The following is a 24553-nucleotide window of genomic DNA, read 5'->3' as shown; positions in this document are numbered from 1 at the left end:
TGGTAGTAATATCACCACAACAACCTGTATTCAGGAATGGAATAGAACTTCCCTGGTGGTTCAGTGCTTAAGAGTCAACCCAGCATCTAGAAGGGTGGGATGGGGAGAGAGAAGGGAAATGAGACTCAGGAGGGAGGGGACACGGGTGTACCTATGGCTGATTCTTGTTCATGTATGCCAGAAAACCACAAAATTCTGCAAAGCAAATATCCTTCAATTCAAAAAATCAAGTGGCAAAAACAAAAATAAAAGAATCCACCTGCCACTGAAGGGTACACCAGTTCGATCCCTGCTCCAGGAAGACTCCACATGCCATGGGGCAACTAAGCCCGTGCACAACTCCTGAGCCCACGGTCCCTAGGGCTGGTGCTCCACAACAGGAAAAGCCACCACCATGGGAAACCCATGCACGCCAACCGGAGAGTAGCCCCCACTCGCCACAACTAGAGAAAGCCCACACACAGCAATGAAGACCCAGCACAGCCAGAAATAAAGGAAATAAATAAGCAAATATATAATTAAATTAAAACCTCTCATTAAAAAAAAAAAAAAAAGAATGGAATAAAGGGGGATGAAGGAAAATAGGAGTCAGTTAAAGAAATAGGGAATTTCACAGCCAGGAAGGAAGTATGAATAAAAGCTGTAGTCAGTAGTTCTGGAACTAGTCCTAGGGCTTAACTAGGATTTATTACTTCTTTCTTGTATTAGTTTTCTAGTGCTGTGTAACAAATCACCACAAATTTAGCAGCTTCAAACAGTCCGGATGTATTATCTCACAGTTTCTGTGGGCCGACGGTCAGGTACAGGTTAACTGGGTCCTCTGCGCGGGGTCTCATCAGGCTGATCTCAGGTGTCAGCCAGGCTGCCATCTCATCTCGGACTCTTGAGCCCTCTTCCAGATCCACTGGGTGTTGACAGCCGTGGGTTTAGGACTGATGCCCTGAGTTCCTAGAACCGCCTGCAGTACCCTGCTCCATGGCCCTCTTCACAACATGGCAGCTTGCTTCTTCAAGGGCAACGTGAGTGCTTCTGCTGCTGCTTCTTATTTCTTGGCTCTGGACACATTTCCTAAAGGCTTGCCTAACTAGGTCAGGCCCAGGCAGGGGAATCTTCCTTTTGACTAACTCAAAGGTAACTAATTTGGGGTCCTTAGTTACATCTGCAAAATCCCTTCACTGTTGCCATATAGTATAACCTAACCACATCATTGATATCCCACCGCATTCACAGGTCTAGAGGCCCAGAGGATTCCCTCAAAGCGAGGAGACCAGACAGGGCATGCACACCATTAAGGAGGAAGCTCAAATTCTGTTTACCACACTTCCTCCACAATTCATTCCCTTTATCTCCAACTGCCATTTTGGCTGGTTGACATTCTATGCCTGCTGTGTGTGTGTGTGTGTGTGTGTGTGTGTGTGTTTCAGTCGACCTGTCTAGTCTGACTCTTTGCGACCCTATGCCCTATAGCCTGCCAGACTCCCTCCCCCCTGTCCATGGAATTTTCCAGGCAAGAATACTGGAGTGGGCTGCCATTTCCTACCCCAGGGGATCCTCCTGACCAAGAGATCGAACCCATGTCTCCTGCAATGGCAGGCAGATTCTTTAACTGAGCCACCTAGGAAATACCCATACCTGCTAAGAGACCCAAACTTTCACACCCAAAGGGTACTAACCCCTGATGGTCCTCCCTGATTAAGGTCACAGGGTCCTCCATGAACTTTGACCACTGAGCCTGGCATCACCAGGAGGTGCCCTAAATACCCCAGGGATTATTCCCCACATACATAGCCTCTCACACCACTCGCCCTCCACTGCCTCACCCACATCAGGATTGATCACAAACTCCATCCCTCCTCTTAGCCTTTGTGCTTGCTGTTCATCCTGCCTGGAATGTCCTCCCTCCTGCCTCACCCATCCTCAAGGCTCTGCGGAGGTCCCTCCTCTGCAGAGCCTCTTCTGCCTTCCCTCTGTCCTCCCAACCCTGAGGGCTCATCACCAGCCACAGAGGCCACCTACTGCTTGATTTCAGAGACCCTTGTCTCCTACACTTCTCCTGAGAAAGCTCAGTTCAAGCCCAGAAACCCTAGGGCCTAGAGTGGCCCAAACAGCAGAAAATGAAAGAGAGAGGGTGTTCAGGAAATCCTGGCAGGGGCTTTACATGAAGCCCCTGAGGGCAGGAGGAAGGGGAGGAGGGTGCACTATTGCTCAAGACGCCCTTCCCCTTCTGAGGTACCGTCACCTCCAGAAGTCCTGTGCAACATCTACCCACACTGGAACTGCAGGGCCATCTCTGCCCTGTAGGCTGGGCCGGGACCCTCGGGACAGGGATAGAGGGATTGGAGAACAAGGGTGGGGCAGTGAAGCAAACCCCTTCCTAGGATCGGGGACTTCCAGAAGCTGGGTCATCTTATTTCTTGCTCATTTCCCGCTTCTTTCTGGAATAAAGAGGGCCCAGGCTCCTCAGCCTAGAGCCCCACTTCCACCAGCCACACACGCCGTTTTCTCTGTACACGAGACGCCCTCTGCAGGCCCCAGGAGGTTGGCACTCAGGCCAGGAGCCTCACACCCCCTTTCCCTATGCACTGATGCCCTCTGCAGGCCGTGTGAGGTCAACAGATGGATTAACCAGTCAGAACACACACAGACACATGAACACACAGGTGGGAACACCTTTACCCACATGCATATGTCCATACCCACACACATATACAAGCACATAATCAGTCACACAGCCAACCACTCACATCTATCAAGGCCACACCACAGACACTTAAGTACATAATCACAATGCAGACACAAAGGCACATATAGACACATATACATTATTACACACACACACTGTCATGGGAGCAGGCACAGAAACACACATGGACATAATCTTTCCTCCTGGAGAAGGGTATTTGTTTGGAAGGAAAAGGTTAAAAAGCTACCAGGCAAACAGGGTAATAACCTGAATTGTGGACTTAATAAAAGAAGGTATTTCTTTTTAATTAATTAATTTCTTTGTGGCTGTCGCTGGGTCTGTCCGTGGGCTTTCTCTAGTTGTGGTGAGTGGGGGCTACTCTCTAGTTGTGGAGCTCAGGGTTCCCACTGCTGTGACTTCTCTTGTTGCAGAGCACAGGTTCTAGACGTGCAGGCTCAGTAGTTGCAGCACATGGGCTTAGCTGCCTCACAGCATGTGGAATCTTCCCAGACCAGGGACTGACCCTGTGTCCCGTGCATTGGCAGGTGGATTCTTAACCACTAGACTACCAGGGAAGTCCTAATGGGGACTGTCGACTAGACAGCTAGGCACTGGCAGGCTGGTTACAGTTTTGGAATAGTGCAGATAAGAGATGGGGTAGGGGCTTCCCTGGGGGCTCAGTGGTAAAGAGTCTGCCTGCCAATACAGGAGACACTGGTTTCATCCCTGATCTGGGAAGATCCCACATGCTGCGGGGCAACTAAGCCCATGAGGCACAACTACTGAAGCCCATGCACCTAGAGCCTACCCTCTGCAAGGAGAGAAGCCATCGCAGTAAGAAGCCAGTGCACCACAATGAAGAGTAGCCTCTACTTGCCACAACTAGAAAAAAGTTCAACAGGGAAGACCCATCACAGCCATAAATAAATAAAATTATTTTTTAAAAATAGTTGAGGTAGGTGCCTCGTTAGCGCAGTAGGTAGCACGTCAGTCTCATAAAAATAGTTGAGGTAGAGCTACTAAAAAGAAATTTGGAGTATGCAAGAGCTTAATCTTTATAACTTGCATGAAAGCTCATTCTTAGAAGTTGAAGCTCATTCTTAGAAGCTCCTGAGCTCAGCAAGCCAGACTAAACTATCCCTACCGCATTCCAGACACCCTAAAAACAGAGAGACCTCCTGATACTGGTAATTCATGGGAGGTGATAAATGAGAAAGGGGAATGGACCTAACCACCACTGAGCACCCACTCACTGTGAGTCAGGCACATGGACTACCTCACAAGATACAAATTATTCCCATTTTACAGATCCCATTTCCTTGACTGTCCAGGGTTCTAAAATTGGATTCAAATACAAGAGTTTGAGTAAAAAATTCTGTTGTTTCTACTACATGAGTAATGGCAAATGCAAGGGATATAGGTTTCCATTCCCTACTCATGTTCCCAACAATGACAGAATGTATGCATCTTCCGCACTGATCCAGATCAGGGATTGGCAAGCTATGGCCCGGCCAGCCTGCTGCCTGCTTTTGTAAATAAAGCTTTATTGGAATATAGCCATGCCTAATCATTTAGTCTATGGTTACTTTGGGGCTACAGAAACAGTATGGCCTGCAAAACCTTATTTATTATCTAGACCTTTATCAAAAAGGTTTGCTAACCTCTGATCCAAACCCAGCCTCAAATGGGAGTTGACAAGTCTTATTGTCTTTGGTGTCTTAGCATTGAAGGATGACCAGATAAATAAATAAATGGGATAGATCAATAGATGGATGAATGAACAAACAGATGGACAGACATATATAGGTAGTGTATCAGAGTTCTGCTCCAAATAGGCACCAGTTTTCTGCCATTTATAAGCCATGAAACACTGGGCAAGTTAATCTTTCTGGGCCTTAGTTCCTCATCTGTATGGGGATAATAATACAATGATCATTATCCCGGCCTTTCTTTGTTGAAAACGACAAAACCCAACTTAAAGTAGCTTAAGCAAAAAGTTAAATATGTCATATCACAGATTAAGATTTAGTCTACTTCAGCCCTGGTTGGACCCAGGGATTCAAATGATGTTATCTCCGTCTTTTAACCTGACTTCTCACTAATCCTTTTTTGTAGGGGCCTTATTCCTATTATAAACAGGTTATCTTCTAGCAGCAGAAAATATGGCCACTGAAAGCCTCAGGTCTAAATCTGTATACTAAGCGATCCAAAATAGAGGCCCTCTTTCTCCTAACATCAAATCTCATGCAAACCTTTGAACTGTGCTTATGACATAAACTCAGTTCTTCAATATATTACAGTGGCCAGGCAAGGAGGTACTCTGGTCAGAACACTATGACTGACAAAGCCAACAGGACCACATGAAGTGAGAGAGAAATTCTCTAAAGAAGCCAGAAAAAGGAGTATAGAAAAATGTCTGCATGAACAAAAACATCACTCACAGCATTCTACTTCAGAGATCTGCGATGAGAAAATTATTTTAAAGCATTTAGCATGGTGCATGGCACTTAAGTATCAACAAATGTTAATTATTACCATAACTTGATAGATGAATGAACGTATTAATAGATGGCTAATGGTTAAACATTGTTCTTGTTGTTCAGCCACTAAGTCGTGTCCAACTTTTTGCGATCTGGACTGCAGCACACCAGGCTTCTCTGTCCTTCACGACCTCCTGGAGTTTGCTCAAGCCCAAGTCCATTGAATCAGTGATGCCATCCAACCATCTCATCCTGTGTCACCCTCTTCTCCTCCTGCCCTCAATCTTTACCAGCATCAGGGTCTTTTCCAATGAGTTGGCTCTTCACATCAGGTGGCCAAAGTATTGGAGCTTCAGTTTCAGCATCAGTCCTTCCAATGTTTAAACATACAAATGAATAAATGAAGATGAAGATGTGAAAAGATAAATGAAAGGCAAGATGGGAAAATAAAGAGAAAAAGATGGGGAGACATACAGACACAGGGATGGATGGATGGATGGATGATGGAAAGACAAAAATGGGCCAATAGTTAGGTTTGTCACATCATATGCTTTAGGGCTGGGAATGGGAAACAAAACAACACTCCACAATTGTGTCTCCTGAGAGGTCTCCTCCTCTGGTCTGTCTCTTGGGTCCCTCTAATCAGGTTAGGGAAACACTTGCTCCCCATTCTCATCTCTAGTTTTCTTGTGTCTCTGTGAATTGACCAGCCGCTCTCCTCAGAAATCCCCTCCCAGTCTCGAGGATAGGGAAGTCATGGCAGAAGGGGGTGTTCTAAGTCAAGGCGCCCTTATGCTCCTTCCGCTGCCTAGGCTCAGTTTGAAGCCTAGGAAAATAGTGGGGGAGAGGGACAGTGCTGGCTGGGCCAGGAGGTAAAGCCCTAGCACCCCGAGAGCTGGGCCTGCTTCCAAAGAACCTTTGTTTTAGCCCTGCTCAGTCAAGACAGGAACATGTCTCAGACGATGGATGTGTAGGCACTGTGATGGGCTTAGCGACACCCGGGAGGAGACCGTCTTCAGGCTTAACCTGCTACTTGTGTCTGTCCTCAGGGAATCCAGGGGACCAGCTGGGTGCCATCTTTCCCACTCCAGTAATCTTAGGACCACAGAGAAGAGGTGGGAGTGAGGAGAAACCTCAGAAAAAGGGAGGCACCCCCCTTGCTCTGATCTCTAATTCTGAACTAAGCTCTGACCCTTTGCCTTAAACCTGAAGTTCAAGAGACTTTTCTGGTGGTCCAGTGGTGAAGACTCTGAGCTTCCAAGGCAGGAACACAGGTTTGATTCTGGTCAGGAACTAAGGTCCCACATGCTGCACAATGCAGCCAAAATCAATAAATTAAAAAAAAACAAAACTGATGTTCAAATGCCTTCAAGAGGATGACACTGCAAACCCTCCCCTAAAAGGGCAATTCAGTCCCCTTGCCTTGTCCAAAAAGTTGCATGTTGAGGTTCTCAGAGCTAAAGACAAGCAGTGGGAAATGGGAACAGGGAAGCTATGGGAACAGCGAGTTATGAAAGGGAAAAAAGTTTCACCCAGACAGATGGAGAGAGTGGGGAGTGTATTCAGTGGAAAGGTATTCTGCTAGCAATTCTTGTTGTTGTTGTTTAGTTGCTAAGCCCTGTCTGAGTTTTTGTGACCCCATGGACTGTAGCCTGCCAGGCTCCTCTGTCCATGGGATTTCCCAGGCAAGAATACTGGAGTTGGCTGCCTTCTCCTTCTCCAGAGGATCTTCCCGACCCAAGAATCAAACCTGTGTCTCCTGCATTGGCAGGTGGATTATTTACCAATGAGCCACCAGGGGAGCCCAGGAGTTGTTTCAATTCAATTGAGACACAAACCACCCAGAGCTAGTGTTAGATTCCACAGGCTTAAGGGCACAATCCCAACAAGCTTGCTTGAGACGCCAGCAACAAGTGGGGTCCTCAGGCCACCTGCATTTCTGACTAACTAGCTACAAGTCCAGGAGGCTCTAAAACTCAGATCCGAAAGTTCACTAGAATGACTCGTAGAACTCAGAAGTTCTATACTCACAATTAGTTTTTAATAAAGTAGGACTCTCAAGAGTCTTCTCCCAACACCACAGTCCAAAAGCATCAATTCTTCGGGGCTCATCTTTCTTTATAGTCCAACTCTCACATCCATGTATGACCACTGGAAAAACCATAGCCTTGACTAGATGGACCTTTGTTGACAAAGTAATGTCTCTGCTTTTTAATATGCTGTCTAGGTTAGTCATAACTTTCCTTCCAAGGAGTAAATGTCTTTTAACTTCATGGCTGCAATCACCATCTGCATTTTGGAGCCCAGAAAAATAAAGTCAGCCACTGTTTCCACTGTTTCCCCATCTATTTGCCATGAAGTGATGGGACCAGATGCCATCATCTTAGTTTCCTGAATGTTGAGCCGAAGAATTGATGCTTTTGAACTCTGGTGTTGGAGAAGACTCTTGAGAGTCCCTTGGACTGCAAGGAGATCCAACCAGTCCATCCTAAAGGAGATCAGTCCTGGTTGTTCATTGGAAGGACTGCTGTTAAAGCTGAAACTCCAATACTTTGGCCACCTGATGCAAAGAGCTGACTCATTGGAAAAGACCCTGATGCTGGAAAAGATTGAGGGCAGGATGAGAAGGGGACGACAGAGGATGAGATGGTTGGATGGCATCACCGACTCGATGGACATGGGTTTGAGTGGACTCCGGGAGTTGGTGGTGGACAGGGAGGCCTGGCGTGCTGTGGTTCATGGGGTCGCAAACAGTCGGATACCACTGAGCAACTGAACTGAACTGAATATAAATCAGGAATACCCAAATGGAAAGACACACAAGGAGGATTTCAATGCAGAGCTCCCATGCTCTTTCCCCACGGAGACACAAAGGGCACATCACCCTCCCAGTACGTGTTCACCAACAGTACGTGTTCACCAACCAGAAAGGTCACAAGCTTTGGTGTCCAGAATTTTTACTGAGATTTCATACACAGGCAAGAATGAATTGTTGGTGACATAACTCAATCTCCCCAGACAGGCTGGCTCAAAGCCTCAATTCTGCAATGATATGGTTGGTCTTTCTGCTGACCAGCATCTATCCCAAGTCACCTCGTCTCTTAGCATAAATTCAGGTGTGACCCAAGGGGCTCACAAATAACAAAGAACTTGTATTAGTTGGGATATTCCAAAGATTTAGTGTCTCCCTTTCAGGAATAGGGACAAAGGCCAAATTATTATACAATAGACAGAGTCCTGCATCTGAGTGAAGGGATGTGAATCACCAAAGCGGTGGGGACCAGGCCTCCTGCAGACATGACTCGGCTGCAACAGGGCAGGAGTGTCACTGTGGGTGTAAGAGCAAGTGTTAGTGAGGACGCTTGTGGTAGAGGCACAGCTTCTCCACGCCCAGACTGCAAAGCTTCCAACTGGCATCAATGGATTTGTCTGTCACCTGTCTGTATGCAGTCCAGGCAGGGGAAGATAGGTACAAGAGGGAAAAAGAGTGTGGGGTGGTGGGAAGAGGAGAGGTGAATTCATTCTCCACACTTCAGCTTAAGGGAACTTTTACTTCATTCATTTCTGGTCATTTTCTCCCATACTGTCCAGCCACAAGGCTCTCTCCCAGACTCCCCAGACCAACTAGGGCAGCTATTTCCAACCTCCCACACTAAGTTAATTGCTCTTTCCTGACTTCAGTCCAATAGCCTCTACAGCCCCCAGCCAGCTAGCTTCCTCTATGTGATCTTATTGCCTCTTTTGACCCCCACTCCCCCCCACCCTGTGCAGGTCCAACCCAGATAAGCTCTCTGAGGGCAGAATCTGTGCCTGTCTTCTTTACTGCTGTTTCCTCATGCCCACACACATTCCCCAGCACAGAGGAGTCACTAAATAAATATTGGTTATATGACTGCAGGAACAAAAATCTCAGGAAACGGGGTCTCAGTTCAGAGAGGAAGGGCTGTTGACGCGTGCCACTCAGCCAACAAGTATTCCTATAGCCTGGCCTGTCTAGACTGGGCCCTCTCTGGAGACCTATTCCTCCTCTGCCCAGTATCATATATATAGAATGAGTCAGACAAGAAAGGCAACTGTCAGAGCAGAAGCCAAGATGGAGGGGAGAGGGGATTGGTAAAACAGTACAGGATAGGGTTCCAAAGCTCTTTTCTTGCTGCCTGGTGCTGAGGTCTCCGTCATCCCAGGGCGGAGCTCCAAAATCTGGCTCCATCCTTATAAAAGAGGGCTCTGTGCCCTGCACCTTAGTAATAAGTACCTACTCTCCCCACACCACCCCCTCCCCGCTTTAGACATAGGCTCTGGCTCCACCTCCTAATGTGACATCTGGTCTCCGCCTCCTCCGAAGAGATGCTATGGCTCCGCCCCTTCCGGGTAATAGGTAAGCCCCACCCCTAGAGCGTGACGCTACCACTGTGACAAAACGTAAAGGTCTGCTTCCGGGGTGGAGCCAGGGAGGGTGGGCGTTTAGGCTGCGCCGACCCCTCAGCCCCCCTGCAGGTGACCCTATCCCCCGAAAATCCTCACCCGGGGCCCCAAATATCCCGGCCCTATGACCTCCAAGCCCTATCCAGCTAAATGCCCCATGCCCCCGAGGTGACCGACCTCCCAATCCCTTAATGTCTAGTGCTTCCCAGATCTTCAACCCTGTCCCGAGTCTTCCCAGGGCACCTGTCTCATATTACCCGAGAACAAGTCAGTCTTGTCCACAGAATGACAGAAGGGGACCTGGGGTTGGGGAATTCTTGATCCAATCATGCCGCTCCCCAGGAGACGTTCGGAACCCAGGACATGTCGGGATTGAGGAGATACGAGGTGGCGCTGGAGGCGGAGGAGGAGTGAGTGGAGGCGGGGTTCTGCGGAGGAGGAACCTTAGCCGCTCCGGGGTGGGGGGGTGGGGAGGGCGCGTGTTCTTTGGGGGCGGGAGAAGCGGGAGGGGTGGGGCCTCTTAGGGGCGTGGGCTATCGAGAACCGCCTCTAGGGGGCGGGGCGGAACCTTCCAAGAGAGGGGCCAGGCGTCCAAGGGGCGGAGTCTGTGGGGTCAGCCCCGCTCCGCCCCGCCCGGCTCTGCCTTCTCTTTGCAGGATCTACTGGGGCTGCTTCTACTTTTTCCCCTGGCTGCGCATGTGGCGAAGGGAGCGGAGGTGAGGGGGCTGCGATACCGCGGACCCGCCCGGGGAATGGGCGAAGCTCAGTCCGGGAGAACCGATCGGGGGGGAGCTGGGAGCTCCCGCCCCATCTCATGCCAGTATCGGGTCGCCCCACAGCTCGGCGCACCCTCGGGAGCAGAAGCTGGAGCCTCTGCGGGGCCTGATGAGCTGTCTGTCAAGCGGCCTGGGCACTGCTCCCCAGCGCTCCGGCCGCAGCCTCCCCCGCCGCACCCCTGCAGCCACTGCTCAGCCAGCCGGTGCATTAAAGATTTAAACCAGAGTCACCGTGCTGCCCTCTGACTCTGCCGCCGCTGCCGCCATTCGGGCTGGGAGCCGCTGTCCACGCCGGCTGTTTCCTTACTGACAGGGCCTCTCTCCCTGATAGAGTGCCCTTCCGTGTACAGGCTCCCATTATTCCTAACGGTCCCTCATCAGAATGAACATCCCCTTACTATCAATGACTGCCTTCCACCACCTAACCCCTCACCCCGCCACACACACACTCATCACTCTGAGTGCCCTGTATGGAGGGAACTGAATAATCCTGACCTGGTCCTCCTCCCAACCAGATCCCCGCATCCCTAAATTCTCACAACCCCAGCTCTCTGCTGCCACCTTCCTCCTAGACAGGACTTTGCCAAGTGTCTGAAGAATCTTCTCCTGGGAGAGGATCTAAAATATTTTTCAAGTCCATAGTTGTAGGAAGTATGCTGTGAGAGGAGGGAAAGATTCACAGAAGCTGTGCTGTCAGCCTGCCATAGGGGAATGACTTAGAACTGTTGAAGGTCTTTCCTACAGTTAACACCCCAGCTACTGGCTCCTCCAGTCTGATCCCAAGTTTAAAGATAATGGACATCAAGGAATTCCCTGATGGTCCAGTGGTTAAGATTGTGTGCTCCCACCACTGGGAGCACAGGTTCCATCCCAGGTTGGGAAACGAAGATCCTGCATGCCAGTGTGGCACAACCAATAAATAAATAAATGAAGTACAAAGATTCTTGGCATCAGTCCCCCACATGTTACCTCCTTACGAGCACCTAGTGGCCCCTGCTCCCTACCTTCCTTGTCTGTCTTGTCATCTAGTTGGCCTGAAATCCACTAGTTCCTAAAGTGATGAAGAATCAGGGACTCCTAGGGGACCTGCTTTCAATTAGGGACTCGCCCCAGCACCAGGGAGGGCACCAAGAATTAAGGTAAAGAGAGAGCTCAGTTTGTGAGTGGGGGCAGAGCTGGCTTTCAGCCTGGGGCCGCCCCTGCCATAGCAGGCTATAGCTGGCCCTGTCTTTGGAGAAACTAGAGGGGAGAGATGGGTACATACCTGGAAGACTTGGTTTCTTCCTTCCAAGCCCTCTGGACTGACTGGTCTGGGAAAGACTACACAGTGTGTGACAGACAGCCAGCTGATGAAGATTTGTGGCAAGATGATGGTGCCTTAGTGGCTGCACCCAAGCTCTGGGGCACAAGTCCAGACTGGAGGGTGGGTGAGAGACTCTAAGGCCTCTGGTATTAGAAATTCCAAGATGAGTGACCTCTGGGTTGTGGCCACCCTCAAGAATGGACACAGGCTCTTGAGGCATTTCCTCACAATGTCTGCATCAAGAACCCTGACCAAAGTGGAGTACCCTGTCCAACCCTGGACCTAAACCTCAGAATCCTCAGGATACTCAGACTTCCTGAATATCCACAAAACAGACCCTAGGGAAGGACCTCTGAGCCTTAACCTGGACAGGAGCACGAGGAGAAGCTCGAGTTGTTCGGCCTGGTAGGGAATTAGTCCCTGTTCTGGGAGCTGATGGTCCCTTCTGATTGGTGCAGCAGGAAGATGCCCAGGGAAGTGTGAGTCCCTGTCCCAAGAGTAGGTCTGCCCCATAGAGGGTAGGTGGCTGGCCACAGAGCACCAGGTTGCAGACCGCATCCCTGAAACAACCAGATAAGGGCTGGATTATTGGGTTATGACTCGGCTTACGTTTCACATAGAGAGCAGGACAGGAGGGTTGAAATTTCCAGACCGAGAGCGGAAAATTCTTCAAGGTGCCGAGGGCACTAAACTTAGCAGCTTGCCCCCACCCTTTGCTGGTCCCAGCTTCCTCAAAAGGACAGGAGGAGGAAGAGGAGGCATAGTTTTGCATTGGGGTGGAGGGATTAAGGGGAAGAGGAGGTAAGGGCTGGATACAGGATTAAAAGAGAAGGGACAGGGAGATGGGAGCTTGGGGTTTTAGCAAGAGTATGGGATGCAAAGGGTGTAAGGGTTGGTTGTGGGGGTGGGGGGTAGTTCTTCCAGGCCAACAATAGAGAGAAACAGGAATTTGAATAGAATAAAGGAGAGATAATTGAGCTCTGGAATCTGATGTCTCAAAAAGTCAAGGACTGGAAGCCCCAGGCCCCTGCTGGTAGGAGGCTGGCATCTCTGGAACAGGACTTGGCAAAAACAGGAAGGTAAGGTTTCTTGGGTCTTTTACCTGTTTGACAGCAGCAACCTGGCACCAAAGAACTTTGATCTTCCCTCATGTGCGCGCTTATCTACTTCATCCTTCCTCTGTCTCATCTTCCTGGGAAAAGCAACCCCCACCTCAGTTATCCCCAAGGCACCACATTACCACCCAAAAGGGACTTCTCCCAGCTTCTCACTCTGAATGTGACTGGCCCAGGTGAGATGACTCCTCAGCCAAAAAGTCTGCTTTCGGGACCCATTCCCATCAATGTCTGCTGATAAGACAAGCAGGCTAGGACAGGAAACAGGGAGGGGAAAACGAAAGCAAGCTGATGCCAGCCTGCCCTGTGCTCCCACCCCACCCACAGTGCCCCCATCAGAATTTGGGTATGCTAGTGTGATTGTGTGGTGGGATGATTGTGAAAACACAACTGTGTGGGTGTGGGACTTTGAGTATAACTGAGGCTATATGATTCTGTCTGGGGTTGTCTGACCATGTGAGGTTGATCCAGTGACTGAAGTGTGACTGTGAATGTGTAACTACAGGTATGAGTGTGCATATCCTCACTGGATGCCACTATGGATCCTCTGCCCCTCTTACTGTACCATTAGCCCCCACGTGCATAACTCATCTCCCCAGCTTCTCTGCCCAGAACTTAGAAGCCCATGGGAAACGGCAGTCCTAAAAAAGGAGGGGTTTGTGGCACAGGGGTCTGTGGTAATTAGAGCCCAGGAATGTCACAAGATGAGCAATACATCTTCACCTGCGGCTGACTCACCTGGTGCCCCAGGTATAAAAGGCACCCAGATAACAGGTAGGGAAGGAGGAGAGAGAAGGAAGCATCCAGGCTGAGCATCATGAAGGGACCCTCGCCCACCAGCGGCCTCCTGCTGTTCCTGTTGTTCCTGAGCCCAGACCCTGGAGGAGGTGAGTGGAGGTCTAGAAGGCCCAGATTTGGGTGATTGGGATGGAGGGGAAGGGGCCCAGGAAGCCCAGCCTCCAGCCTTCTGATGGAGTTTGGGGTCAGAAGCCCTCTGAACACTCGGTCCTGTTCCCCTAGCATTGCCGCTGCCAATCAGCCCTGCATGCTGTACTCAGCTCTACCGACAGCCACTCCCAAACAAGCTACTGAGGAGGGTCATCCAAGTGGAACTTCAGGAAGCTGACGGGGACTGTCACCTCCAGGCCTTCGTGTGAGCGTTGACTCTGCCCCGATTTGTCCCTGACTCTGACCTCAGTCCCAACTCTGGATGCTGATCTCAACCCCATCCCAATTGCTAATTCTGATGCCAACTCAGGTTTTCATCTGGCCTTTGCCTCTAACTCCTGGGTCTCACCCTTGTCCCCCCAGTTATGACCGTGGCTTTGAACCTTTCCTTTCCCAGGCTTCACCTGTCTCAACGCAAGGTCTGCATCCACCCCCAGAACCGCAGCCTGATTCGGTGGTTTGAGCGCCAAGGGAAGAGGCTCCAGGGAACTCAGCCCAACCAGAGTTTGGAGCTCATAGGGAAAATGGGCTGGGACCCCCAGTAGCCAAAGTAATAAAGCAGCGATGCACAATATTCTCTGACTGTGGTCTCCAAGTTCGATGCAGTCTCCTGTGAGTCCTGAATCTGGAGCTGTGAGACATGTCAACAGACAGAACCTCCTCATTCTCTTTATTCACACCCTCACAACTCCCGCCAGGGGCAAAGCCAAGAGCGTAAGACCCACACACACTCACCAGGTACCTATATACATACATGCAGAGAACACATGTCCCCTGCCTCACACACACTTGGAGACACACAGACATACACATCTACACACATTCTTCAGGTAGACCTCCAGCTCTGGGATGAAGTCAGAGGTCCAGGCACCTTTCAACTGGCAAGTTGGGAACACAGAGTCTCATAGAAATGGGTCCAAATAGAACTTCCAGCTGAGAACCCGCCTCCATGGGGATCTGCTGTCCTGCCTGGGTTCCATCTGTCCATCCATCCACACCAGCATTATAGGTGGAATCAGCTGAAGGCCTCCAAGGTCCTCTACAGGTTTGGGACTCCTACCAGAAAGAGGAAAATCAAGGGAGATGGTAGGACTAGATCTTGTCCCAGATTCCCTGAGAATGAGGGAGGGGACCCAGTTATGAGCCCAACACTCCAAGAATGAATAGGGCAGCTACTTTTGGGTAAGCCCCAACACCCTGAGGATGAGGGAGTGGATCCAGCTCTGGGCCCAGGCACATCAAGAATAGGGGAGGGGATCCAGATACCCCAAGAATAAAGATGGACATCCAGCTCTGAGCATAATACCCTGAAAATGAAGGAGTCCCATCTAGGAGCCCCAGCATCCTGCAAGAGACAGAAGAGACCCAACTCTAAGCCCAGGGACTCAAGAATGAAAGGCCCATCTGAGTCCGGAAGTCATAAGAATGAGGAGACCCACCTTTGATTCCCAAAACCCTTATTAGGATTAAAGCATGTGGCTCTTAATCCATACAGTCAAAATGAGGTCACACATCTCCCAAGTCCAAACCTCCCAGATGTCACACTCACCTGGAAGCTTGTCCACTGAAATCATTGGGGCCAAGAGCCCAGATTTTTGGGGCCCATCCTTCTCATCTGGTCTCAACCTTAGCCTAGAGCACAAAAAAGAAGTTGTCTCCCTAACAATGTGCGGCATCTCAGACTCTTCCAAAAAGGTTTTATTAGCAAAGGGTCAAGAGAGGAAAGAGTAGAATCATGAAGTTGGGAGTGGAAGAGGGAGGAGGAATGGTTCCAGAATCAGATATGCTGGGATTGGGGTCATGAGGGGCAGGAATGGGTGCAGTCTGTGGGTATCAGAGCATCTGTGTGGGATCAGAGGCTAAGGGGCCAGTCACTTACCACAGCCCCAATGCCAGGGCCCCAGCCACCAGTCCCAGGAAAGAGAAGATTCCCAAAGATGCCAGCACGGCCACCTGCTCCAGGGGGTCTCTGTGGTCTGAGGCGGAGGGTCACATGTCAGCTGCAAGAGCAAGCCTGCCTGACCAAACTCAGTGTCCCCTTTCCCCTGGGGCTTTGTCATTCTCTCCCACCTTTGCCCATCTGCTCAAGCTCACCAAGTGGCCGCGGGTCAGGTAGAAGGGACGGCCCTGGGGGAGCGGGGCTGTCCGCCTGAGGTTCTTCCTCTGTCTGTGTGTGCTGCTGGTCCCCAACTGGTATCTCCTTCGGTAGGGGCTCTGGGGGGAGATGAGACCTGAGAACTGCCCACAAGTGGTGGGGGCAGAGGCCAGGGCCTGCCAGGCGCCAGGAGAGGCCAGGGCCAGGGTTGGGCCCTGCTGCACCTAGGAGGCAGAGCTTGAAGGGGCAGAGCCAACTTTTGGTAAGTAAGTAGGGGTAAAGGCTAAGAGACAGGGTTAAAGCTAGGGCGGGGCTTAAGCTAGGGCGGGGCTGCAGGCGGTACAGCTGAAGCCTGGGGCTGCTATTGCCAGGTAGTCCCTGCAGACAGATACTAGTTGGCTTGACCTCTGCCCTTTCCTCAGGCTCTGTGTCTCACCGGTGCTTGGAGTCCCCCAGGCCTCGGGGCTCCAGGAGCTCCAGGTGCCAGCGTCCAGAAAATCCCGGGCGCTGACCCGCACGACATGGGGCAGCCCAGCCACGGCGTCGGTGATCACCTCCTCCAATCCAGCTGGCTCCACCTGGGAGTGCAGATAGTTGCCTGGCAGGTTATCCAGTTATAAGCACTCAGCCTTCCTGCCCTCCCACCGCCCTCCAGCCTCAGTTTGCAAAAAGCACCCTTTCCTCCCAGTCCCGTCCCTGTCAGTCTGATGCAGCCTTCTAAGCCTCATACAGGGTGGCTGGTGGTGTCAGGTCTACACCTAGCGTTCACAAGACAGAAGTGCATGGTGGTTCTGTAGATAGGCTATGATTTCAGGCTGACTGCCTGGGTTCAGATCTTTGCTATACCACTTACTGAGTGAATGTGGGCCTCTCCCTGTGCCTCAGTTTCTCCACTTGTAAAATAGAGGTGAATACACCTAAAGGAGATAGTACATGTATACACCTAAAGGAGATAGTACACCTAAGAAAGAAAGAAAGAAAGAAAGTGAAGTCGCACAGTCGTGTCCAACTCTTTGGGACCCCATGGACTGTAGCCTACCAGGCTCCTCCCTCCATGGGATTCTCCAGGCAAGAGTACTGGAGCGGGTTGCCATTTCCTTCTCCAGGGGATCTTCCCAACTCAGGGATAGAACCGGGGTCTCCACATTCCAGGCAGACGCTTTAACCTCTGAGCCACCAGGGAAGACCACTAAAGGAGGCAGTAAATGTGAAGCACGGTGCTTGGCAGACAGTGTTCAGCAAATATTGGTTATCATCTGAGGCAGCAGCTCCCCAGGCCTGATGCTAGCCAATCTCTGCCACCTCCAGAGGTGGGAATTCACCTTTATTCACACATGAGTATATCAGTGTCTGTGCCTCTGGGTGAAAGGCCCTCCCTTTCCTAGAAAAGTTATTTTTAAAAAGTCACTGCTATCTACCCACAGATGGGCTGACAACAGTTACAGCCCTGGAGGGCATTGGGCGGAGGCGCAGTCCCTGTGACAAGGCCTGGCCTAGGGAGAGTGCTCTGTAGGTGGGGAGCCCACGGGGCATCAGTGACCTGCCAGATCTGGTCATGCAGAACACCAGCAACAGGAAACCAGAGACAGGACCCACAGCCCCAGACCAGGGCGCACGCCAAGGCCTCACCGTAGACCAGGCTGGATGCTGTGCTGGACGGTACTGCAGCCGGAACTTGAGCAGGAAGTGGGGCTGGCGGGGCCAGGAGGCAGGGTACATCCAGCTAGCACGCAGGCGGCGAGGATAGCCAGGCACCGACTCTACCCGCAGCCCCTGGGGCGGGTCAGGGCGCACTGAGGGCAGGTGAAAGGCGGCGGGGGTACACAAAGTCAGGGTACAAGAGAAGTACTCATCCTTCCCCCATCACCTCCCAAGGGAAGGTGGGTGTGTGCCTAAAAGTCCCAGAGGGGAGGCACTGCGGAGGAACTTGGGGAAATCTCCGGCTTGATCATCCCTTAGGCTCAGGATCTATCTGTCATTCCTGTTATCTGAGGATGGATTTTTGAAATGTTTGTTGAGTGAGTTAAAGAGTGAGCTGTTTTCCCTCCAAGGAAGATGAGTTGGCCCAAATTCCAGCCAGAGCCTTCGTGATCCCCTCCCACACACAGATCAAGAGGAAGCCAGCAAGGGCTTTCCACTGAGCAGGGAGGATGTGAGATGGAGCTGCCTTCAGCACTGGGCCTGGAAGCAGAGAGGCAGCACTGGGGTTGGGCAGCCAGGAAGGACTTGTAAGGGAAGGGGGTGGCGGCAGTAGCCTCCTGAAGCTGATGTAACCCAGCCTCCTAGGGTTCTGATCTCTGGATTCTTCTGAAGTCTCCCTGGGGGCCATCTGTGTGCTGAAATGGACCTGTGTTGGGAGGGAACTGTGTGGAAGCCCAGCGGGAGGAGGGTTATGAATTATGGGGGTATCTATACTCTGAGGTCCAATCTGGTGTCTCTATGGTAGGGATCTGGGGAGACCTCTAGGACTGGGTACTCACAGATGCTCTGCAAGCTCACATCCAGCAGGCGGGTGCTGGCCCCCAGGGGGTTCACTTCAGTCACATTGATCCGATACTGGCTCCAGAACTCTGCCCCGTGGACTACACAGCGGGCCGCCCCAGGGGGCTCCTGTGAGCATGGCCAGGGCCCTGTGGATGGACTCATCCTAGGAGGAAGGATGTGGTCTTGAACTCTGGAAATGCTCGCTGCGGGATCCAGCTGGAGCCCCCAGCTTCCCCCTCACGTCCTACCTTTGGCCATCAGCTCCCGGCACAGTCTTCTTCCTGGCAGGGGAGAGGTCATCCGAGGTCAGGAAGGAAAGGCGGGTCCTCCCCCTCTCTCAGGCCTTCAGTACCTCCCTACCTACTCCCACACCCACATTTTGCTATACACCCAAACATATAGGCATACACAGCCGATGCCGCACACACCTGTAGGAGGTGAGGTAGCGGGTGGGTAAACCGCTAGCCTGGCCGGGACTCCAGGTGCAGGAGAAGTTCTCGTAGTCGGCAGCTCGGCAGGAAACAACGGGGCGGGCCGGAGGGTCTAGAGGCAGAGGGTGCAGCTGGAGAATGAGAAGTTCCCAGGCCCTCCCCATCCCAGAGGTCTTCCTCTGGGCCCGAAGTCCCTTAGGAGCTCCACTCCTCATCACCCCCCCACAACACTCCTCCCCAACTCACAGCCTAGCCGCAGGGTCACCATGCCCCCAAGTGCACCGTCCAGGGTCCGGCAGATATAGGTGCCCTCGTCAGTGCTTTCTGCCCGGGCCAGGACCAGCTCGGGCCCTAGCCCAGAATCAGGTCCCTGGAGCAGCCTTGTCTCCCCGTCCCGAAACCAGGACACCGGGGCCCTGAGAGTGAGATGAGATGATGATAGACGGAAGGAAGTGTCAAAGGACGAGTCAGACCATGCCATAGCTCTCCCCTGGCTTCTTGGTGTGCTTGTGGTAAAATTCAAATTCTGTCTGCTGGCTTACAAAGCCCCTGGTGATCTAGCCCTCAGCTTACTTTTCTTCTTCATCACCTCCCTCTCTCCCCTTCCACCATTGCACTTCAGTTAGGTTATGCTTCTTTCAGTTCAAGACTGTGGAGCTCAGGAATTCCCTAGTGGTCTAGCGGTTAGGACTCTGTGCTTCCACTGCTGAGGGCCCAGGTTTGATCCCTGGTTGGGAAACTAAAATTCTGCAAACCAGGGCATGGCCAAAAATAAATAAATTTTAAAAGTTTACAAATCTGATTTTTTTAAAAAGTATGGAACTTACTCCCACTTCAGGGCTTTGCACTAGCTGTTCTCTCTGTCAGGAATGCTTGCTTATACCATAACCTTCAGAAATCAGCTTCAATATCACCTCTTCATGGACTCCCCTAATGGTCCAGTGTCTAAGACTCCACATTCCCAATGCAGGGGGCCAGGGGGCCCCAGGTTTGATCCCTCATCAGGGAATTAAACCCCACATGCCACAACTAAGACCCAGGGCAACCAAATAAAATATATATATATCACCTCCTCAGAGGGGCCTTCCCTGATGACCAATAAAAAGTGATCACTCAGCTCTCCTCTTCCACATCACTCCCTTTTGATTTTCTGCCCTGCAGGTATTACTACCTGGCATCTTGCCTGGCTTGTGCACTGCTGTATCCCAGGTCTAGCTAGAATAGACCAGGCAATTAGCAGGCAGTCAGTACATGTAGGTTGAAGGTTCGGTTGAATAAGGATGGTTTGAGGGTTAAGACAGAGAGGTGAAGGTTACAGATACAAGGGGCAAGGATGGGAGGGTCTGAGGACTGGGAAAGGTCAAGAAAGCATCATGAGAGGGTTCCATCAGCCCAACAGGCCGGTGGAGCACTTACCCAGAAGTCACTCCAGGGCAACACAGCGTCAGGGCCCTGCCAGGCTGCCCATACTGGACCCCTGTGGAAGGCACTTCTGAGCAGAGGCTCTTCCTTTCCCTCTCTCCCATCCTACCCTACACTTTGTGAGAGTGACAGGATAAGGGGGGGAGGGGGACTTTTAAGACCTGAGTGGGGTCATAGGGTCAAAGCATCATGTTATAATCTGAAGACAGAGCTCAAAGGGCAGGGTGGGAAAGGGACTGTTGCCAGGTTGGATGTCAGCGGTTGGGAGGGTCACGGGACAGGCCTGAGAAGGGGCCACAGTGCTGGTGGCATCACAAATCAGAGTTGGGGCTCATAGAGCAGGGTTCTTCTCACCTGGGGGGCCCCAGGCCTGGGGGCAGGGAGAGGAGGCAGACACCAGGGCTGCAGCCACGGCCACCAGGACCCTGCTCAGCCCTGAGCAGCTGCTGCTCATCTGCGGGGAGAAAGGCAAGGTCAGCGATACCCCATGCTCAAGACAGGAGGCTAAAGCCTGCCTCCTCCACTTCCAAACTGGGGCTTTCTAGGAGGAAGAGGTTCCATGTGGGGTAAGGCTATCAGACATCATTGGAGGCTCTGATGTAAGGTCCCCTTTCCACCATACACCTAGTGCTGTGTGTGTGAGTATACACACACACACACACACACACACACTCCATCACACACCATCACACCCTCCTTCTCAGTCATGGGCTTAGGGCCCAGAACAAAAGCTGGAGGCAAGAATCTGCCAGCACCGCCCCCCCCTACCCCCACACCACCCTTGGCGCCCACCCCTGGCACCAAGCGCTGGCTCAGGCTCCATCACTCCCATTAACTCCTCCAATCCAGCTGTTGGGAATTTCGTGTCCATTCCCACCTGGCCCAGGGACAGCCGCTGCCTCTGACTGACCTGTGGCCGCCCTTGTCACCCTGGGGCAGGGACTGATAAGGGTGGGTCTGAGCCCACCCCGCTCCCCTGCCAGGAGGCCAAGCCCTGCACTGGCTGCCAAGCCTGGCCCCTTGCTCTGGCTATTTGGGCCGCTCCTCTGAGCCTGACTCTGGAATCTTGTTGGTCTCGAGCCTGGGAGGCTGGACAGGGCTAGGGTGCAGGCTGAGGCTGCAGAGTTAAGCAGATCCAGATGCCCGGGCTGCTGCCAGAGGCTGGGGCGGGCAAGGAGCCAGCAGATGGAGACAGGGTGGCGGGAGGGGAGAGGAGGCTGAGAGGAGCTAGGAGCCTGGGGGAACAGGAGGCTGGGGTGGGAGCCATGGGACCAGAGATGTCCAGAGATCAGGTCTGGGAGGCGGTGGGGGCTGGGCTAGGGCAGCAGGATCTCACAAAGGCTGAAAACATAACCAACTGTATATGAGTGGGGGATTGGGGTGCTACAAGAGAGGGATTTAGGCTGGGAGAAAACAGGAGGAGGAAGGCAGTGGGGAGGTGGGAACTGGGGCAGGAGAAGGGACAGATGGGGAAAGGGCCCCAGGCAAGGGCACTAGAAGAGGGAGAGCCCAAATCCCCCCCACCCACAGAACTGAGCAGGGACCTCTAAGTGTCTGTGTGTCTGTCCAAGGGTGTCCAGTGGCTCACCCCAGCCCCCCAGCCACATTTACCCTGCTCAGCCTGCCCTACCTCGGTGATCCCAGTGGCTGACTGTCCATGGCCTCCAGGACTTCCTCCACCAGCTACAGTACCTTCTCAGCTCCACTCAGTTCTGCGACCCCAGAATCGTCCCCTCCTTCCCCTTCCCTGCCCCCGCCCCTCTTCGCCCCCGCAGCTCCGCAGGCCCCTAGCCAGGCCCCCTCCCCCTCCTCCCGCCTCCCCTCCCACCCCCTCTCACCCAAGGCCCTGGGAAGGGAAGAGGCCTCCCCCAAGTCTGGAAAGGAAGCCACAGGCACAGCCAGAGAATGGAGGGCTGCTCTGTCCCTGTCAGTGAGAGGTTCCCTGTGTTCTCAGGGCCACACTCACAGGGGGATTCCCTAGGCACCATCAACAAAGACACTCCCCTGAACACACGTGGACACAGTCAAACGAAAAAGCAGACACACACTTGTGCTCCCACTCGTTTCATATTAGCTTCCCAGCAAATATTTCCTTAGGGTACAGCTGGCTGTGTTTTAAGGGGAAGAGAGGCCCCATTTTGAGGGATACAAAGAAAAGCCAAAGAGTCCAGCTTCCTCCTCCCCTGGACGTTCCAGCCATTTCTCACCTCCCTCCACCTCCCTCCTCTCCTCTTCAGGCCCCAGCACCAGGAAATGCCTTTGGTCCCTGGTGCCAGACTCACAAGACCCACACTTACCCTCAGACACACACTCTCAGATACAGCCACTCACAGTTACACCGATACACTGAGACATGTACACTTACACATTCCCAGACACGCACAAAGACACAGACATCGAAGTCTTCTTGCACAGTCACACACACACTTAGCACTCCGCCCCTGGGGTCATAGCACTCCCTGTGAGCAAATCCTCATCAGGGTTTAAGCCTCTTCTTCCAAGGGGCTCTTAGCAGAGATCCCTGGGAAGACAAAACTGTGAAGAGATACAGTGTGAGCTCTAGGAAGAAAGTAATAGGGAGAGAAAAAGACATAGAAAACTGAGTCAGACAGGGAAACAGAAAATAAGGATCAAGGGGCCAGTGACAAAGGAGTACTAAAAGAAGGGGAAGCCAAGTGTGTTGGGATGGGTCCGTCCACGCAGGCCACTGAGTCGAAAGGTCAGTGTCATCAGCTACCTACAGAAGTGGGTCCCCAGGATGCAAACCCAGCTCCACCCCTCCCCAGTCTAACAGTCAGGACACAGGACACACGTGGAGTGCAAGTCCCATCCTTACTCGGCCACGGCTGAAGTCACACCTGAGCACACACAAACCCAGCCAGGCACTCTCACGCTGGCAGACACGATCTCAGATCCCGCGGAGAGCTTCCCAAACCACAGTCGCCCCGGTGTGCTCACGGGCCGTCTCACCCGCACAAACGCTTGACCCAGCCTCTGCCCCCACACCGCACACTGACACGCACACGGGATCGCACACCCGCACAGCCACATGCAGACTCGGCCACAAGCGCAGCGACACCCGCAGGCATGCTAGCTGACATCTGCACCAAGCGACTCTGTTGTGAAGTCTCGCACACTGACATCGTCACACACAGCCTTGGCAGTCTCACACGCGCGCGCACACACACACACACACACAAACACACATACTGACAGTCCGTCAGTCGCTCAATCCCACACCCCCATGCCCCGCCCTCTCCTGGCCAGGCTCCCGCCAGTTCACCCGCGGCCCCATCAGGCCTCACCTTCCGCGGCCGCCGCCGCCAGCGCCCTCCGCCCTCGCCCTCGCCCTCTGCCCCGGCCTGGACTCCCTCCCGCCCTGGGGCCCCCGCCGTGGGGGCGGCTCCGCCCAGGCGCCAATGGAAGGAGCAGGGTGAAATAGGGGGGGTCTCGGCCCATTGGAGCCTCCAACTGCCAATCACCTCCACCCCCACCTCAGCCGGACACTTCCTGTCCCGTCCGGGACTGAGGAGGCTGCCGCCGGGGGACAGAGCGTGGAGCTGGGTTCCTGGGTCCGGGTCCCGAAAGCCCCTCCTCCTGGGACCGCGGGACCCGAAGCTCCCAGGCCCCTCCCCCTCCCAGCTGTCCGCAAACAAAGCCTCAGGTTTTGTGGCTTAGGAGCTACGGGGCAGGTGACCGGGGAAGCTGAAGGTGCCCCTGACTCCAGATAAGACAAGGAGGTGGACTGCTGTTAAGGCGGTGGGCCTCAAACGTCGCTGGACATTGTGGTTTTATAACCGCCAAGCCACACTCCAATTAAATCAGTACTGTTTAAAACTCCCCGGATGACTCCAAAATGCAGGCCATTCAAAGGTGTAGGATCAAATATGCGTGTGTGTGTGTGTGTGTGTGTGTGATAGGAATGTATGTCTTAAGAAACTAGCCGCATATCTAGGGTTCCATTCCCCAGTCAATGGGGGCTCAAGGAAAATGTGTGCCACGTTTGTCTGAGCTTCTTCAAAACAGGGCAACACTCCAAGTTGACCCTTCCCCTCCAGGGTCTTTAGGAAGACAGGACCAGGGGCTGGAAGGCAACGAAGGTTCTCCTGGGTCAGGGTATTACAGTACTGCCTGATGTGATTTCCCCTCCCGGAGACTCAATTCCCTTGGAAAGAAAGAAGACAAAAAGTGTTCTGGCCATTCCTGCATCACTCACAAGCTCCTGACTTCACCTAAATGTTTGGAGGACCCTAGGTGCATCACATCTCCTGGGTTGTATGACTTGTCATTGCCGCAGTTACAGTCTTGCCAGGAAAACAGGTCCAGAGAAGCGGGGCTGGACCCAGGGTCACTGCAAACCATGCCCTCCTTCCAGGCCTCAGGGCTCCTAA

The 24553-nt window shown here is 52.6% G+C and overlaps 3 protein-coding genes across 5 annotated transcripts; 2 read left to right on the top strand and 1 right to left on the bottom strand.

Annotated features, from left to right (window-relative positions):
- The first annotated feature begins 9593 nt into the window (after positions 1-9593).
- Positions 9594-10590, top strand: LOC122431773. The gene is made up of 4 exons (XM_043453230.1): positions 9594-9660; positions 9931-9998; positions 10245-10304; positions 10428-10590. The coding sequence occupies exons 2-4, from the start codon at positions 9952-9954 to the stop codon at positions 10582-10584; spliced, it is 264 nt and encodes an 87-aa protein (XP_043309165.1). The 5' UTR covers positions 9594-9660; positions 9931-9951; the 3' UTR covers positions 10585-10590.
- A 2853-nt stretch (positions 10591-13443) lies between these two features.
- CCL27 (C-C motif chemokine ligand 27) lies at positions 13444-14303 on the top strand. The gene is made up of 3 exons (XM_043453229.1): positions 13444-13669; positions 13803-13935; positions 14128-14303. Exons 1-3 carry the CDS (start codon positions 13600-13602, stop codon positions 14273-14275), a joined length of 351 nt encoding a protein of 116 aa, XP_043309164.1. The 5' UTR covers positions 13444-13599; the 3' UTR covers positions 14276-14303.
- Positions 14304-14383: 80 nt separating this feature from the next.
- On the bottom strand, positions 14384-23610 carry IL11RA (interleukin 11 receptor subunit alpha). Of its 3 annotated transcripts, none has more exons than XM_043453227.1 (13): positions 23468-23610; positions 20517-20616; positions 20157-20217; positions 18987-19156; positions 18738-18852; positions 18558-18590; positions 18306-18472; positions 17455-17618; positions 16262-16403; positions 15825-15944; positions 15610-15706; positions 15280-15362; positions 14384-14786 (listed from the first exon to the last, which is right to left on the bottom strand). In XM_043453227.1, the coding sequence occupies exons 2-13, from the start codon at positions 20614-20616 to the stop codon at positions 14770-14772; spliced, it is 1269 nt and encodes a 422-aa protein (XP_043309162.1). In that variant the 5' UTR covers positions 23468-23610; the 3' UTR covers positions 14384-14769. The 3 variants fall into 3 exon arrangements, with proteins under 3 accessions (XP_043309162.1, XP_043309163.1, XP_043309161.1); XM_043453228.1 differs by lacking the exon at positions 23468-23610 and adding an exon at positions 21793-21940; XM_043453226.1 differs by lacking the exon at positions 23468-23610 and adding an exon at positions 15037-15075.
- Between the last annotated feature and the right edge of the window lie 943 nt (positions 23611-24553).

The sequence above is a fragment of the Cervus canadensis genome, chromosome 30, assembly GCF_019320065.1.
Source record: "Cervus canadensis isolate Bull #8, Minnesota chromosome 30, ASM1932006v1, whole genome shotgun sequence".
Lineage (NCBI taxonomy): Eukaryota > Metazoa > Chordata > Mammalia > Artiodactyla > Cervidae > Cervus > Cervus canadensis.
This window is presented reverse-complemented; position numbering and strand designations above follow the sequence as displayed.

What these genes read in the sequence shown, in the direction of transcription:
- IL11RA (XM_043453227.1), bottom strand. Translation starts at nt 20,616, where the DNA reads ATGAGCAGCAGCTGCTCAGGGCTGAGCAGGGTCCTGGTGGCCGTGGCT. An exon ending in GGTGACCCTGCGGCTAGGCT is followed by an intron (nt 18,853 to 18,986) that starts GTGAGTTGGGGA and finishes CTCTGCCTCTAG; the next exon opens with ACCCTCCGGCCCGCCCCGTT. An exon ending in CTGGGGGACTCCAAGCACCG is followed by an intron (nt 15,945 to 16,261) that starts GTGAGACACAGA and finishes ATCTCCCCCCAG; the next exon opens with AGCCCCTACCGAAGGAGATA.
- LOC122431773 (XM_043453230.1), top strand. Translation starts at nt 9,952, where the DNA reads ATGTCGGGATTGAGGAGATACGAGGTGGCGCTGGAGGCGGAGGAGGA. An exon ending in GCGCTGGAGGCGGAGGAGGA is followed by an intron (nt 9,999 to 10,244) that starts GTGAGTGGAGGC and finishes TTCTCTTTGCAG; the next exon opens with GATCTACTGGGGCTGCTTCT. An exon ending in ATGTGGCGAAGGGAGCGGAG is followed by an intron (nt 10,305 to 10,427) that starts GTGAGGGGGCTG and finishes GTCGCCCCACAG; the next exon opens with CTCGGCGCACCCTCGGGAGC.
- CCL27 (XM_043453229.1), top strand. Translation starts at nt 13,600, where the DNA reads ATGAAGGGACCCTCGCCCACCAGCGGCCTCCTGCTGTTCCTGTTGTTC. An exon ending in GAGCCCAGACCCTGGAGGAG is followed by an intron (nt 13,670 to 13,802) that starts GTGAGTGGAGGT and finishes CTGTTCCCCTAG; the next exon opens with CATTGCCGCTGCCAATCAGC. An exon ending in TGTCACCTCCAGGCCTTCGT is followed by an intron (nt 13,936 to 14,127) that starts GTGAGCGTTGAC and finishes TTCCTTTCCCAG; the next exon opens with GCTTCACCTGTCTCAACGCA.